The sequence below is a fragment of the Callorhinus ursinus genome, unplaced genomic scaffold (assembly GCF_003265705.2).
Source record: "Callorhinus ursinus isolate GAN/ISIS: 27379988/994484 unplaced genomic scaffold, GSC_fseal_2.0 scaffold102, whole genome shotgun sequence".
Lineage (NCBI taxonomy): Eukaryota > Metazoa > Chordata > Mammalia > Carnivora > Otariidae > Callorhinus > Callorhinus ursinus.
Window position 1 is genome coordinate 1,062,638 of NW_027397164.1, and position 13,660 is coordinate 1,076,297.

The window sequence follows — 13,660 nt, forward strand, 5'->3', positions numbered from 1 at the left end:
TGGGGGGGTGGACACGTGTTGGGGCGCCCCTGGCAGCATAGGCAAGAGTGGAGACAAGCTTTCTTATGCTTTTGTTTACGTGCTCTCTTGAAGCCCCATAACCTTACCAACCTCAACTGTGCAGTCTTCTGGGCAGAAACAGACCATTGAAGAGAAGAAAGTGAGGTACCGGGGCTGTGAAGGGCACCTCCCTCTCCCTAAGGGCCCAAGAAGCATGTATTAATCCACCCCGAGGCCACAGGGCTCTCACCGTGCCCCTTCCCCATGCCCCCATAGACTCATGGCCCTCACTCCCCCCTTGAGCACGGGCTGCTGCAGCCAAACATGGCATGCCTCCCGGCTACAGCAGCAGGCTTTGCTCGGGGTCCCCAGGTCACCACGCCTGGCTCTGGAAGTCTCTTGAATATGAGCAACTTGAGGCAAGCCACCAGAACCATTCAGTATAGGTCTGACTATCCAGAACCTTCACTGTGCTGCTCTCTTCCATTCAGAATACCTCCTCTCGGGTGGTACTGAGGAGCAGCCCAGAGCAAAGACGTTCCTCTTTGCAGAATAGGAAAGCCACTGTTCTTGTCTAAACATTCCTCCATTTAGGTCTGCCAGGCTAGAGACCTCAGAGGTGGTCAGGGTCAGGAAGCAAAGTGGAAAGATGGATCAGGAGTCGGGAGATTTGGCCTGTTGCCTGGTCTCGACCACTTACCAGTCGTGAGCCCTTGGGCAAGTCACAGAACATTTTGGGCTTCATTTCCTCTTCTGTCAAATGGGCTAATACCACATGTTCCGCTTTGCTCAGACGAGGCAGGGAGGGTAAACGGGCTTGATGAGTAGCCGGAAGAGCATATCAGTCTCACCAGGAAGGCTGGGGAAGGTTTGGTTTTAGAACTGAAGAGTTGTGTGGGGGAGAGGCCACTTTATCAGGACTGGGATTCTGGGGGGTTGGGCAGGCCTCCCTTCCTCTCTCCCTGCCCCCCACGGTATTCAAAATGGAAGTTCTCTGTGTTTCAGGAAGTTTCGTCCCTTCCACCATCAATTTAAGTCCTTTCCTGAAGTTTCTTTTCTGGGACCCAAAGATGCAAGTCCCTTTGAGGCCGCGATGACCCCAGGCAGCTCGCATCATACCAGGTGGGTGTTGCTGGTCTGAGTACCAAGGGCCAGCAGCAGGCAGGGCCCTTCCCCCAGGGAGCCTGCTGGTCCCATTTGGGAATGGCCATGTGTTCGCTCCTGAGGCAAAGTCTGTTCTGGGAACTTCGCCCAGAGAAGAGAGATACTAGGAGTCTTCATCCGTTTTACTTGGTGTTCTCCATCTCTACTAAGTAATTTGACTTGTGTCCAGAGGGCAATAGGCTGGTTTCTGAAACTCAGATCTACACTCCATCTTCATCAGAGTGCCCTCGGCTCCCATTAAAAATGCAGGTTCTCAGACCCCACATACAGAACCACAGTCTCTGATGATGGAACCCCCAAAACTGCATTCTTGTGAGCGGCTCCCCAGGTGACCTTTATGCACGTCAGAGTTGGAGGCCTCTGGGGCTAAACATCAGGAATAACTTAGGGGGCAAGGAATCCAGGGACCTGCCGCATTGTGTGGCCCAGAGTGGCTTGTAGGCATGTGGGCTTGTAGGGTTGTTCCTCCTTTCTGTGGGTGAGAATTTGAACCTTCCCCGAGCAGAATGCAGAAGGGATGTGGTTTGGGAGACGGACAGATGCCTTCTTGGACCTTCTTCTAACCTCTGCGTCACAGGGTTAGTCCACAGACCAGGAGACCAGGACAGGCAGACTCCCAGCATGAGAGTTCCCAGGGCCAAGGAGGGCCTGTGGGTCTCCCCAGCGGACAGAGAGCATGAGCAAGCCGAAGTGACAGCCTGGTGCCCTGCATACCTTTCCAGGAGGTGGAGGCGGTGCCAGGCCTGGGATGGCTGCAGATTACAGAGGAGCAGAGGTGGTGAGGGAAAGATGGTGAAGCGTTGGTGTCTGCATGGGAGGAACATAGGGAAAGAGTGGCCCAGGGTCGGGGGGCAAAATTGGTTGAGGGGGCATGGAGAAAATCTGTGAGAGGAAATGTTTAATTTTTTTTTTTTCATTTAAAAATTATATTTTGGGCGCCTGGGTGGCTCAGTTGGTTAAGCGACTGCCTTCAGCTCAGGTCATGATCCTGGAGTCCCGGGATCGAGTCCCACATCGGGCTTCAGCAGGGAGTCTGCTTCTCCCTCTGACCCTCTTCCCTCTTGTGCTCTCTATCTCTCATTCTCTCTCTCTCTCAAATAAATAAATAAAATCTTTAAAAAAAATAAGAAAAAAATAAAAATTATTATATTTTGGTTCCAAATCAAAGAGTTACAGAGGGGGGTTTTCTGGGGCTTTTTGTTTTGTTTTTGTTTTTTTTTGTTTTTTTAGATTTTTATTTATTTGTCAGAGAGCACAAGGCAGGGGGAGCTATAGGCAGAGGGAGAAGCAGACTCCCCGCCTAGCAAGGAGCCCAATGCGGGACTCGATCGCAGGACCCTGGGATCATGACCTGAGCCAAAGGCAGACACTCGACCCACTGAGCCACTCAGGTGTCCCAAGAGTTACAGAGGATTTATTAAATTTTTTTATTGTTATGTTAATCACCATATGTTACATCATTAGTTTTTGGTGCAAGAGTTACAGAGGATTTAAAATGAAAAGTCTGGGGGTACCTGGGTGGCTCAGATGGTTAAGCATCTGCCTTTGACTCAAGTCATGATCTCTGGGTCCTGGGATCAAGCCCCATGTCGGGTCCCCTGCTCCACGGGAAGTCTGCTTCTCCCTCTCCCTCTGCTGCTTCTCCTGCTCATGCTCTCTCTCTCTTTCTCTCTCTGTTTTAAATGAATAAATAAAATCTTATTTAAAAAAAATAAAATGAAAGTCTATATTCCACACCTACCCACCAATCTCCAGATTGTGGGTCTGTCCAGAGATAGTTTGTGTGTGTGGACAGAAGTACATCATGTATCCTTCACTCCTCTTCTGTAAAGAGTACGATAACATTGGCTGAGCTGGATCTAGCCTTTTCCACTTAATGTATCCTAGATTAATTTCCTATTAGTCCCTAGAAAGCATCCTCATTCCTTTTATGGACTCAGGGTCTTCCATCATATGGTGGTTTTTTGTTTTGTTTTGTTTTTTGTTTTTAAGATTTTATTTACTTGACAGAGAGACACAGCGAGAGAGGGAACACAGGCAGGGGGAGTGGGAGAGGGAGAAGCAGGCTTCCCGCCGAGCAGGGAGCCCGATGTGGGGCTCGATCCCAGGACCCTGGGATCATGACCTGAGCCAAAGGCAGACGCTTAACGACTGAGCCACCCACGCGCCCCCATCATATGGTCTTACTGTATTTTCTTTAACTAGTCTCTTCTTGATGGGTACTTAGATTGTTTCCAGGCTTTTGCTGTTATAAATAATGCGGCAGTGAATAGTCTTACTCAGTAAATTTGTGGAATAAATTCCTAAAAGCGGAGGTGCTGGGTCGAAGGGTTCCTGCATTTATAATGTTGATAAATATGGCCAAATTGCTTCTCATGGGGGTGATGCCCGTGTGCACTCACGCACCCTGGCCCGCGCCCGGCTGCCCCCCCCAACCTGGGCTGTCCCGCATGCCAACCTCTGCCAGCCTGCGAGGTTAAAAACTGTCTCTTGGTGTGATTTGCATTGTCATTTTTTCTCATTATGAATGAGGTTAAGTACATTCGTATGTTTGATCATTTGAATCTCTTTCTGTGTGAACCTTCATGTCCATCGTCCATTTTTCTTTTCAGTCACTGTTTGCTTTTCTTTTCTTTTTTTTTTAAAGATTTTATTTATTTATTTGACAGAGAGAGACACAGCGGGAGAGGGAACACAAGCAGGGGGGGTGGGGGAGGGAGAAGCAGGCTTCCCGCTGAGCAGGGAGCCCGATGCGGGGCTCGATCCCAGGACCCTGGGATCATGACCTGAGCCGAAGGCAGGCAGATGCTTAACGACTGAGCCACCCAGGCGCCCCACTGTTTGCTTTTCTTAGTGAAGAGGGCTTAGAGCCCTCCACATATTCAGGAATGAGCCCTCTCTTTGTGTTATTAGTTATAAATACCCCCCACCCCCATCTGTGATTTGTCTGTTGTTTACATTTTCTGCCATGCATACATTTTTCTTAGATTGCATGTAGTTGAATTTATCAGCTTTTTTCTGTTTTCTGGATTTTGCATCATGCTCAGAAAAGTCCTCAAAGGGGACTATTTTGGACTTTGTTGAGTTTGCTCAGACAGCCAAGCAGCCGCTAAAAATACGGGCCTGAAATTAAGACAAGAAGTCAGGTTTGAGGAGACTGTCAAGTCCTTGGTGAAGGTGGCAGCTGGGCCGAGCGCAAGCCGGCAAGAGGGAGGAGACCGCCTGAGCCTGGGGAAGGCGACCGTCGGGAGGGGAGGGTGGGAGCAGCACAGGCCCCTCGCTGCCACCGAGGCCTTGCCCCTCTCCTCGTGCAGGGCAGAGGGACGTGAGTTTGGGTGTGAGCTCGAGCTGCAACTGTCCTGGGAGGCGTTCCTGCTGGCACTGGCACTGGGCCTCCCTTGTGCTTTGCCCTGTGGGGGCAGGGACGGGACGGGGTGCCCGCTGGGAGCTCTCACCTTCCTTATTGCCTCTCCTGCCACCCAAGTGGGGGTAGGCCTGCCCAGCTGTCTTGGTCCACCCCGCTGAGGGCCCAGCCCTGATCGCTTCCCCCACTCCTACCCCGCGCTTTCCCCAGAGAACCCAAGGACCGTGAGCCAAGCCTGCGATCGGCCACCCGCACCCTGCCCAGGAGGAGGAAGGGCTTCTGTGAGTGCTGCCAGGAGGCCTTTGAGGAGCTCCACGCGGTGAGCCCTCCCTGCCGAGCAGCTTCTCCCGGGCTGCTCTGATGGCACCCTTGCCCCCCGGCCTCCACCCCGCTCGCATCCCACCCTGCTCTTGTCTAATGCCCTGTGCCCCTCTCACCCCGTGCAGCATCTCCAGAGCACCCGGCACCAGGGCTTCGCCCTAGAAGCCCACCTGTACGCAGAAGTCGATCGGGTCATTGCCCAGCTTGGCCACAGCTTTGCCGACGCCCCCTCCTGGGCCGGCCTCCCCAGGTGAGCGTCCCGCCCACCCTCGCCCTCCTGCTGCCGCCCGCTCTCAGTGGGAAGGAGCCCTCAGGCTGGTGACAGCAGGGACCAGGCTATGGCACTTTTCTCTTTCCCACCAGCTTCTGTCCTGGTTCTCTTAGGGTTTGGTGGTTGTTGGGAGCCCTCCATTTGTGGCTCCAGCTGACAGGGACTGGGCCCCCAACCAGCACGCGGCTGCTTCCATGGTTTGTGGGGGTGGGGGGGCACAGTTGAGCAGTTGCTGCTCCTGGCATGTCCCTGGTGGTGTGCCTGTGTGGCCTTCTGGAAGTAGAGAGGGGGGTTCCTGGGTCCCTCTCAGACGGGTAAAGAGCAAGATCCCTCTGCCTTTCTAGAAGTTACCCCCAGAGAGGACTGCAGGGGTGCTCTAGAGTCCCAGGTTCCTCTGAGCCCAGCTTCCCCGGCTGCCCACCACGGAGCTGTGGCTTCCCCTCTCAAGCCAAGTCTTAGCTCCCTGGGCTCAGCTTGGGGAGCCAGGCTTGGTGCTGCATTCTCCGGCCGCCAAAGGGCACAGCCTCCGCTGCAAAGTTATTAAATGGAACAGCCTCTAACCTGTTCCTCCGGCCAGCCCTGACCACAGGCCACAGAGCCAAGAGAGGCGGATAGCACTGGCCACCGCTGCAGGGGCAGCCCGAGAACGGCCCTTCCGCCGAGCCCCAAAGTGGGCCACTCGCTTCAGCACACCAAACCTGCGAGGGTAGCACCGTGCGGGCCGCACCCCCGCCCGCGCCCAGCCCCGGCCCGGGAAGACCCCAACTTGCCTCCTGCTCTGGAGTTGAGCCCTGAGGCCCACTGGCGGTGTCTGTCTCCACAGGCAGCCGGGCTCCCCGTCTTCCGATGGTGACCCTCTGTGGCCTGAGACTCTGCCTCCCGGCCAGCCTTCCCAACCCCGGGCCGCGTGTCCGGGGATGAGACAGGAAGACGAGCTCCCAGCCCCGGGCGCCCCAGAGCAAGCCGGCTCGGAGGGCAGCGTGAAGCCACCCGCCGAACCCGTGGGGGCTGGCCGGATGCCGGGACCAGTAGCAAACTGCCAGGAGCTGGGGGGCTCAACGGATGTCATTGCAGACCCCCCAGGGACGCCAGGGTCCGAGAGCCCTGTACACCAGTACCTCCGGACACGCTCCGGTTCTGCGGAATTCTCTGGCCCGGACGTGGCCCCTGTTGGCCACAAGCGGAAGGTTCAGCTCCCCGGTGGCAATCCCGAGAAGCGGTCAGGGGTCTCCCAGCCACAGGCCTCGTCCTTCGTCCTGAGAGCCAGGAGCCCCTGTGGCACCAGGACAACCGGTGGCAGGCCTGTCCTCTGCCTTCCCCTTCCAGGCCGCGAGCACAGGCCCTTGGCCTCCCTCCTCCCCGTCCCAGAGCCCCTCCCCTGGCAGCCCACGGAGAGGCCAGCAGAGCCCCCTTGGCCCGGGGGAGGATGGCCCCCCGGGATCTGAGGAGTCTGAGCATGCGCCGGCTGGCTCCCGGCCAGCTGTCAGCCCGCCTGCACTCAGCAGAGGACATGCGGGCCCCGGGGGGACCTGCGAGGGCCAGTCCGCCAGTGGAGGAGCTGGCTGCTCCCAGTGGTCCTGCCCCCCCACCCCCCCGCGTCTCCCAGCACCCACAGAGGACTGTCCCAGGAGTTCCCTGGGGCCGCAGCAGCCCCCAGCCTGAGGGCCAGAGACACAGATCCTAGTGCTACCTCTGCGGAGGGTGGCCGGGGAGGGGAGCGCCTCAGGCCTCCCCGCCAGAGCCAGAAGAGCCCGGGGCCTGGCCTTTGAAGTCCAGGTGAACAGCTGTGGTCACGGCCGAGCTCTGTGGGGTCGACAGAGCCTGTCCACCCACTCGCCGGGGTCTTGGGGTGGGTACCAAGAGAGTCTGGGCTGGGGGGCCGCTCTCTGCCCCTACCTCCAGCTGTGTCCCGACTGGGCGGCTGGCTACGGTGCGCTTCTCCCTGCCAGCCCCACCCGCTCCAGGAGGCAGGGGGCGGGGGGGGGGGGGGAGGGGGGGGGGCCGCAAAGAAGCCGCCGCCCGCAGCAGCCCTGGCCCGGCTTCCTGTACCTCTGGAGGCACTTGCCTCTTGCCGCGCCCGGTTTCGGTGTTCCCCACCCCCACCCCAGCCTCCTTTCCCAGGAGCATGTGGCTCCCCTGCTGTCTGAAATGCCTGTGTGTCCCTCCCCCAGCCCCCCACGCTCACGCACACAGATCCTCAGGAACATATGAAGCAGAGGAGGGGCTGGCTGCAGCTCCCCCAGAGCTCCCTCGCCCCTGTGTTTGGTGGGAGCCCAGCACTGAACGGACCTTTCCCCTGAGTCTGGGGGATGGTCAGACCCCCCCCACCCGCTCTTCCCTGGCTGCCCCCCCATTTCTGCTATTCCAGGGTCAGCGGTTGACCTGCCAACTTCTGCATCACCCTCTTCCCTCCCTCCTTCCCCAAGGACCTCCCCTCATTTCTTTTAGCCAAGCCATTAATCTGGAGACAAGAGATGGGTTTGCTATCGATTCTCTGGCCACTTTTTTTTTTTTTATTGCATTTTGTGCTGTGGTTCTCACCCTTCCCTGCCTCTGTGTGTTTGTTTCTTTAAATGTTGGAGCTACAAGAAGCCTGGTGCTATTCTGTGGCTCATTTTGGAGGAAGAAAGGGGGGCCTAGCTGCGGGTGAGGACCTGAGTTGTTACTTTGGAAATAGAGCAACTGTGTGTACAACCCTCATAGAGGTCATGTTTGGCCTTTTTATGCCATTCCTGTTAAATTTCACAATTAATCTTGGTTCAGGAACTGTAAATAAATTTGTTAATAACAAATAGCAAAGGGATAGGGCTGGAGTGCAGTGTGTCAGGCCTCAGTGTCCCATCCAGTGACCCAGAGCAGGGCCATGGGCCCAGCAGACAGGCAGAGTAAGTGGCCAGCAGGGTGGGAGCCCCCTGCGAGCCGGAGAGCATATGTCCGGCACCACCCTCCCCAGCCCGGCCCCTGAGGGCTGCGGGGGGCGGGGGCTGCATCTGTCCTGTCTCCTCTGGTCACCGACTTGGTTCTGCTGCCTGCCAAGCCGTCGCCTACAGAGGACATGCCCACAGCCCACTGCCAAGGAAACTCCATTGCCCTGATGAGCTTTCCTGCTAGGGGCCCTCTCCCACAACACCGCCACTTTGGATAAGAAGTTTCCCCCACCCCTTTCTCAGACCCCTGGGATATCCTCCTGTGCTGCTCAGAGACCAACACACCCAGTGCCAACACCCTCCTCACCATCTGCCCAGGACCTCACAGCCAGCTGGCCTTCCCCTCCCATCTCCACGGTTGTGACCTTGGACATGACCTCTCAGCCAGGCCAAGGCCCAGGGCCGTCTCTCCCTATCCATGTCTCCGTTCCAGCCTCCAGGATATAAATTTAGAGGGGACTGAAGGAGACCTGAGCTCGGACAGATGGGTGCTGGCCCTCACGTGTGGCCCTCAGTGGCTCTTGACTATTGGAACCCCCTTCCGCTCCTCCGCAGATGACCTTGACTCAAGACTGTGCAGGCACTGCCTCCCCCTGCTCTCCATCCCCTTCCCACATCTGACTCTTGCGGAGGGAGCTGTGTCCTTCCTGTCACCGTCCCTGCTCTCCGGTCTACCCCAGCCAGCCTTGTCAAATGCCTTATCGGATTTGCCATCTCCTTCCCTCTGCCCTAAAACTCCACTCCTTGATTCAGCAGCCCCCCCTGCTTCTCCAACCCCTTCCTGCGGTCTGCAGCCGCTGCCTCCATGTCTGCACCTTGTCCTCCCAAAGCCGTGGAGGCTCTGCCTGAAGCACTCCACGGGCCTCAGCCGGTCCTAGGTCACCGGATAACCTGAGAATTATCAAAGTCGGCTTCCTTCTCTCCTTTTCCACCGTGAAACCTGGCTCCCTTGCTCCGTGACCCCCCGCCAGCCTGGTCCTTCCCTCCCCCAGCCTTTGCCCTCTTTACCAGCCTCGCTCAGCACAGGCCTGAGTCAGTTCCTGGAACCCTGACCCACCCTCCGGCACCCCTGCTTCCCCAACCTGGGACCTTCATCCTCAGCCCTGTGCACTGCTCTTTCCCTTCGCAGATGGGACCTGAATTGGTAGCTCGGCCCCTGGCTCCCTTCTGGATTCTCCTCTTCCCCCGCGCTGGGTGGGAATGCAGGGGGCCTAGCCCCAGGCCGGCTCCCACTGTGACTTCCAGCGAGGCCCTTGACTACTCTGGGCCTCGGTTTCTTCATGTTTCGGTGAGGGGCTTGGATGAGATGACTTCAAGGGTCCTTCTTTCCAATAATAAAATACCTGATGGCCGACGGGTCCCTTGTATCCCTCTGTCGGGCCGCTACCACAGACCTACTTCCTAGAAACTCGTCCCTCCAGCCAGGACCGGCTCCCCTTCCCACTGTGTCCTGCGCCTCTCCTGGCATCCTCTCCTTCAGCCCCTCAGGCCCTCCCACCAGACTCAGGTCCTCCTGGTCACTTCCCCTGCTGCCCGGCCTCTCCTTACAGCCACCCTGCCTCCTCCCTGCTCTCTGCCACCTTTTGGTCCCTTGTCTGGCCACCGTGGGCACTCCAGCCCTGAGGCACTCCAGCCCTGAGGCCGCTCTCGGCCACTGACCTGGAATGCCCCTTGATGACAGCAAGAATGCCCTGCTCTTCAAGGCCCAGGTTCCATATTCCTCGAAAACCCCATCGTGTATGCCTTCAGGCTACACGGGCCCGAATTCACGTCTGGGTCCTGCCCATAACTGACCTTTGGCAAGGATCCTGAGACACTTTTCTTAATCTGAAAAACGGAGGTAATGGCAGTTTCTGCCTCACTAGAAAGTTGCAAGAATTAGATCTGTTTGTGAGGTTATAAACACTATAACACACATTATAAACTCTCAGCAAACTTTTCATCCGCTCCCCCCTCCCCCCGCCCCGAACCCGTACCTGTGAGGCCTCTCCAAACCCTTCAAATAGAGCTTGTTTTCACTGATCTCCCACCTGGTGACCCGCAGCCCCATCCCCAGTGTGTATTTGTGGCTGAAGCTAAGGGGCTCTGTGAGACACCCTGACCCCAGGCCCCCCCCTACTTTCCAACAGCTGGTTCCCCAGAACCTGAGGAGGATCCCATGCATGGGGGGAAAGGGGACAGTGGTGGGTGCCACACCTTCCCCACCCCGGCATGTTGGGCCCTTGGGGGCATGACTACAAACCTCTCAAAGGATGGGCATCCCTGGGACCCCCGGCGCCTCCAATTCCTCCCTGAGCTTCAGATTTCTAAGGAAGGGTTCACAAGGATGACCGAGATGGGGGAGAACTAGGCCGCCCTTGGGAGGGCTAACCAGAGGGGTGGCTCTCTCCCAGTGGGAAGGGCAGGGGGCTGGGCTGGGATCTGGGAGGGAGCAGAAGGCACTCCTGGTCCCGTTGCTCGGGGCATTTTCTCTGCGCTCCGCCCCTCAACATCATGTCAGTGAGCAGTCTCCCCAGGTGCTGGGTAGAGGGCCCCGAGGCCCCCAGCCACTAAACAGTCCCTTGGGTCCAGCACAAGAGCCACAAAGCTGGTTTTCTCCTTGGCACGTCTGGGGCCCCAGGGGCAGTGCGAGCCCGGGGCCAGTGAGCGTCCTGTGCAAGTGCACCAGGGGCTGTTCTGAGCACTTGAGGCCAGCCACTCTACCCCGCAGCAGCATGGCCAGGAAGGGCCTTTCCAAGCCCCGTTTCACAGAGAAGGAAACAAACAGGCTCAGAGAGGCTGGGAGACTGGTTCAAGGTCACACAGCCCTTAACCAGGACTGGGACACCAGCTGGTCGCCTGGAGTCCCTAATTCCTGCTGTTCGCAGGGCACCCCCCTCCCCCTCGCCTGGCATGGTCTCTGCTACCGGCCTCGCAGCCTGGGCGCGGGGCCTGGACGGCCTCCGTTGGCAGGAATCACCGCCCACCATGTCTTCCAGGATGGGGTTTTGGGGCAGAGGGAAGGAGAGGGGCCAGGGGCAGCAGACATCCCTCCCTTACCTGCAGCTGCTGGGACTACATCTTGGCTCCACATCAACCCAGTTTGGCCCCCGTGCAGGAAAATTTGAGGGAAGAACTTGGCTGAAGGGCAGGACTTCAGGGAAGGCGGCCCCAGGCCTCTTGGTGGTAGAGACTCCTGCGGGAGGGCTGGGGGTGGGGACCTAGAGCCTAACAGCTCCCTCAGCAGGGGTGACCCAGAAGGTGGCATCAAGACAGAATAGTGGCCCCGAGCCTCTGATTTCCAGGGTCCTGTCCACCTCCTGGGCAGACAAGCAATGGGCAGAAGGGACCAAAGGAGCCCACCACAGCTGTGGCACTGGGGTAAGGATTCTCCCAGGGAGCCCCTGCTTTGAAGAGAGGCTGCCTCTACAGCTCCTGACCTTGGGGGAGAAGGTGGGGGAGAGCACAAGCAGGCTCCTGTTGGGGGGAGGTGTGCAGCTGACACAGGGGACAAGAGAGGGGAGGTGGGGCCTCAGGCTCGGGAGTGGGGTGTGGTCAGAGGAGGCTCAAGATCCCAGCTGGGCCTGCTTGAAGCTGCCACCCAGGGAGATGAGGGGCTGTTGGGGGTCCCAGGGCCATACAATGGAACCACCACTGGAGCTGCCTCAGGATGCCACCAGAGAGGAGTCAGTCTGGGGGCCAGGAAGGACTCTCAACAGGAACCCCAAGGAACCAGAGCCACAGAAATCATAGCAATGCCCCTCAACCGAAGAGGCCCAGGCCACAGACTGGGCATGCCGTGTGGTCTTGGTCATGTAGGGAGAGGGGTCCAGACTCCCCCAGGCCCAGTGAGGCTCAGTGCCCCCGCCCTTGTGAAATGACAAACCCCGCCTGTCCTTTTGGGAGGCACACGGGATCGCAGCTCACTGCTGTGGCCCAGAACAGGCAGGCCAAGAGGAACTCACCCTGGGGGACCTGGGGAGCAGATAGGACAGACGGCCTCTCACTGCCAGCTCTTGGACTTTGGGAAGCTCACATGGGCACCTCTTTCTTGGAGCCTCCATTTCCCCATCTGAAACGAGGAGCACAATCTCTCCCACCTGACTAATTGAGCTTCTAGGGAATATCCCATAGTAGGTCCTCATTCCTGGGAGCCCCCTCACCCCTACACCCCGGAAGAGGTTTCCAAGATGTCTCCGGAGTGAAGGACCAGTTGGCTCAGCCTTGCTGAGCATCTGAGTCTGGAGTGGCAGGTGGTTGTTGGGGGTAGTCACCCCGGTCCCAGCATTGATGTCAGCACCTCCCGGGAAATTGCCTTCTCACCTCTCCTGGGCCTAAAATAGAGCGCGGAGGGTGGGGGGGGACTGTCACGAGCCAGAGACAGCTCCCCCGTCCCTGGCAGAGTACCTGGGTCCCTAAGGAAGGAGAGGACCCAGGAAGGGGTTCCCTGCCTCCACTCCTGCTCCTCAGCCCGCTATGGCTTCGAGGGTGCTCTGGCCTTGGGCACAAGGTCATGGTGGGACCTCACCAGCCGTGTGCAAGCCCTACCACCCCCCATCCATCTCAGCTCTCTGGTTCGTGGGATCCCTAGCAGAGATCAGAGATCCCAGCCCCCAGTATGAGGACCCATCTTACCCAGGAGCCCACGAGCTAAGCGAGGCGGCACAGGGAGAGAGGTGGTTTGCAGACAGGGCAACCTAGTCTGGCCAGAGAGGGGAAGCTGGGGGGGCGGGGGGCTCCAGAGGTGTCTTCTGCTCCTCAAAGATTTGGGCTGGCAAGGGAGGGGCAGGAATGGGGCATGCTAACAGCATGTAAATGACCTGGCTAATTGATATATTTAGGGGAGGAATTCAGGAGCCCAGAGGCAGTAGGTACGCCCTTGCTGGTGGCTCTGGTGACAGCAATCCCAGCAGCCCTCCTGGAGGCAGAGGGCATCTTTGGCCTGGAAAACGAGCCTGCAGGATGGAAAGGGGTCTGGACCCGGGGTGTGGGAGAACTCCGCAGTGACCTGCTCTGCTGCGGGTGGATGAGAGATCCCTTCGGTCCCGTCCCTGGTCCTCCGACCTTCCCAGCTCCACCTAAGCCTGCGGTCGACCCGGGCCCTCGTGGCTGGGTCCACGAAAAGCCCGTCCTGGGTACCGCGCTGGAGGGGCAAACGGGAGCCGGACAGCCACGCCCCCGTACCTCGACCGCGCGGGGCCCCCCGACGGGCCGTCACCGGGTTAGAGCCCGGGGTCCCGTGTTCCCTGCCTCCCTTCCCCTACCAACCCACGGGTCCTCGGAGCTCCCCCAACGACGGGTGGGGGCAGAGGGGGAGAACGGGCGCGCTCCGCCCTGCACCTGCGGAGGGGGCCCCGAGGAGCCGCGGGCAGGCGGGTCTCCGGGCGGCGCCTCTTTTGTCCTCCCGTCGCGGCGGCCCCGGCCCTGCCCTGCCCGGCTTGGCTGGGGGGGCGGGGGGGAGCCGGGGGCGGGCCCTGGGCTCACGTGCTCGCCGCTCGGCTCTTAACCCGGCCCGCCGCCCCGCCGGGATGGCCGCGGCCGGAGCGCGCTGAGCCGGGCGCCCGCCCCGCCGCCGCCGCCGTCAGCCTCGCCCCGCGCCCGGCCGGCGCCCCCGCCCCGCGCCTCCCGCAGCCG

General features: G+C 59.0%; 1 protein-coding gene across 4 annotated transcripts in view; it reads left to right on the forward strand.

The window, feature by feature from the left end:
* DBF4B (DBF4B-CDC7 kinase regulatory subunit) overlaps nucleotides 1-6,816 on the forward strand; it is a 31,529-nt gene extending 24,713 nt beyond the window's left edge. For all 4 annotated transcript variants that reach the window (XM_073889129.1, XM_073889128.1, XM_073889132.1 and 1 more), the window contains 4 exons: nucleotides 1,006-1,122; nucleotides 4,739-4,847; nucleotides 4,975-5,099; nucleotides 5,944-6,816. In XM_073889129.1, the coding sequence (XP_073745230.1) occupies nucleotides 1,006-1,122; nucleotides 4,739-4,847; nucleotides 4,975-5,099; nucleotides 5,944-6,565 (973 nt within the window). In that variant the 3' untranslated portion in view covers nucleotides 6,566-6,816. The remainder of the gene's footprint in view (nucleotides 1-1,005; nucleotides 1,123-4,738; nucleotides 4,848-4,974; nucleotides 5,100-5,943) is intronic.
* Nucleotides 6,817-13,660: the final 6,844 nt, after the last annotated feature.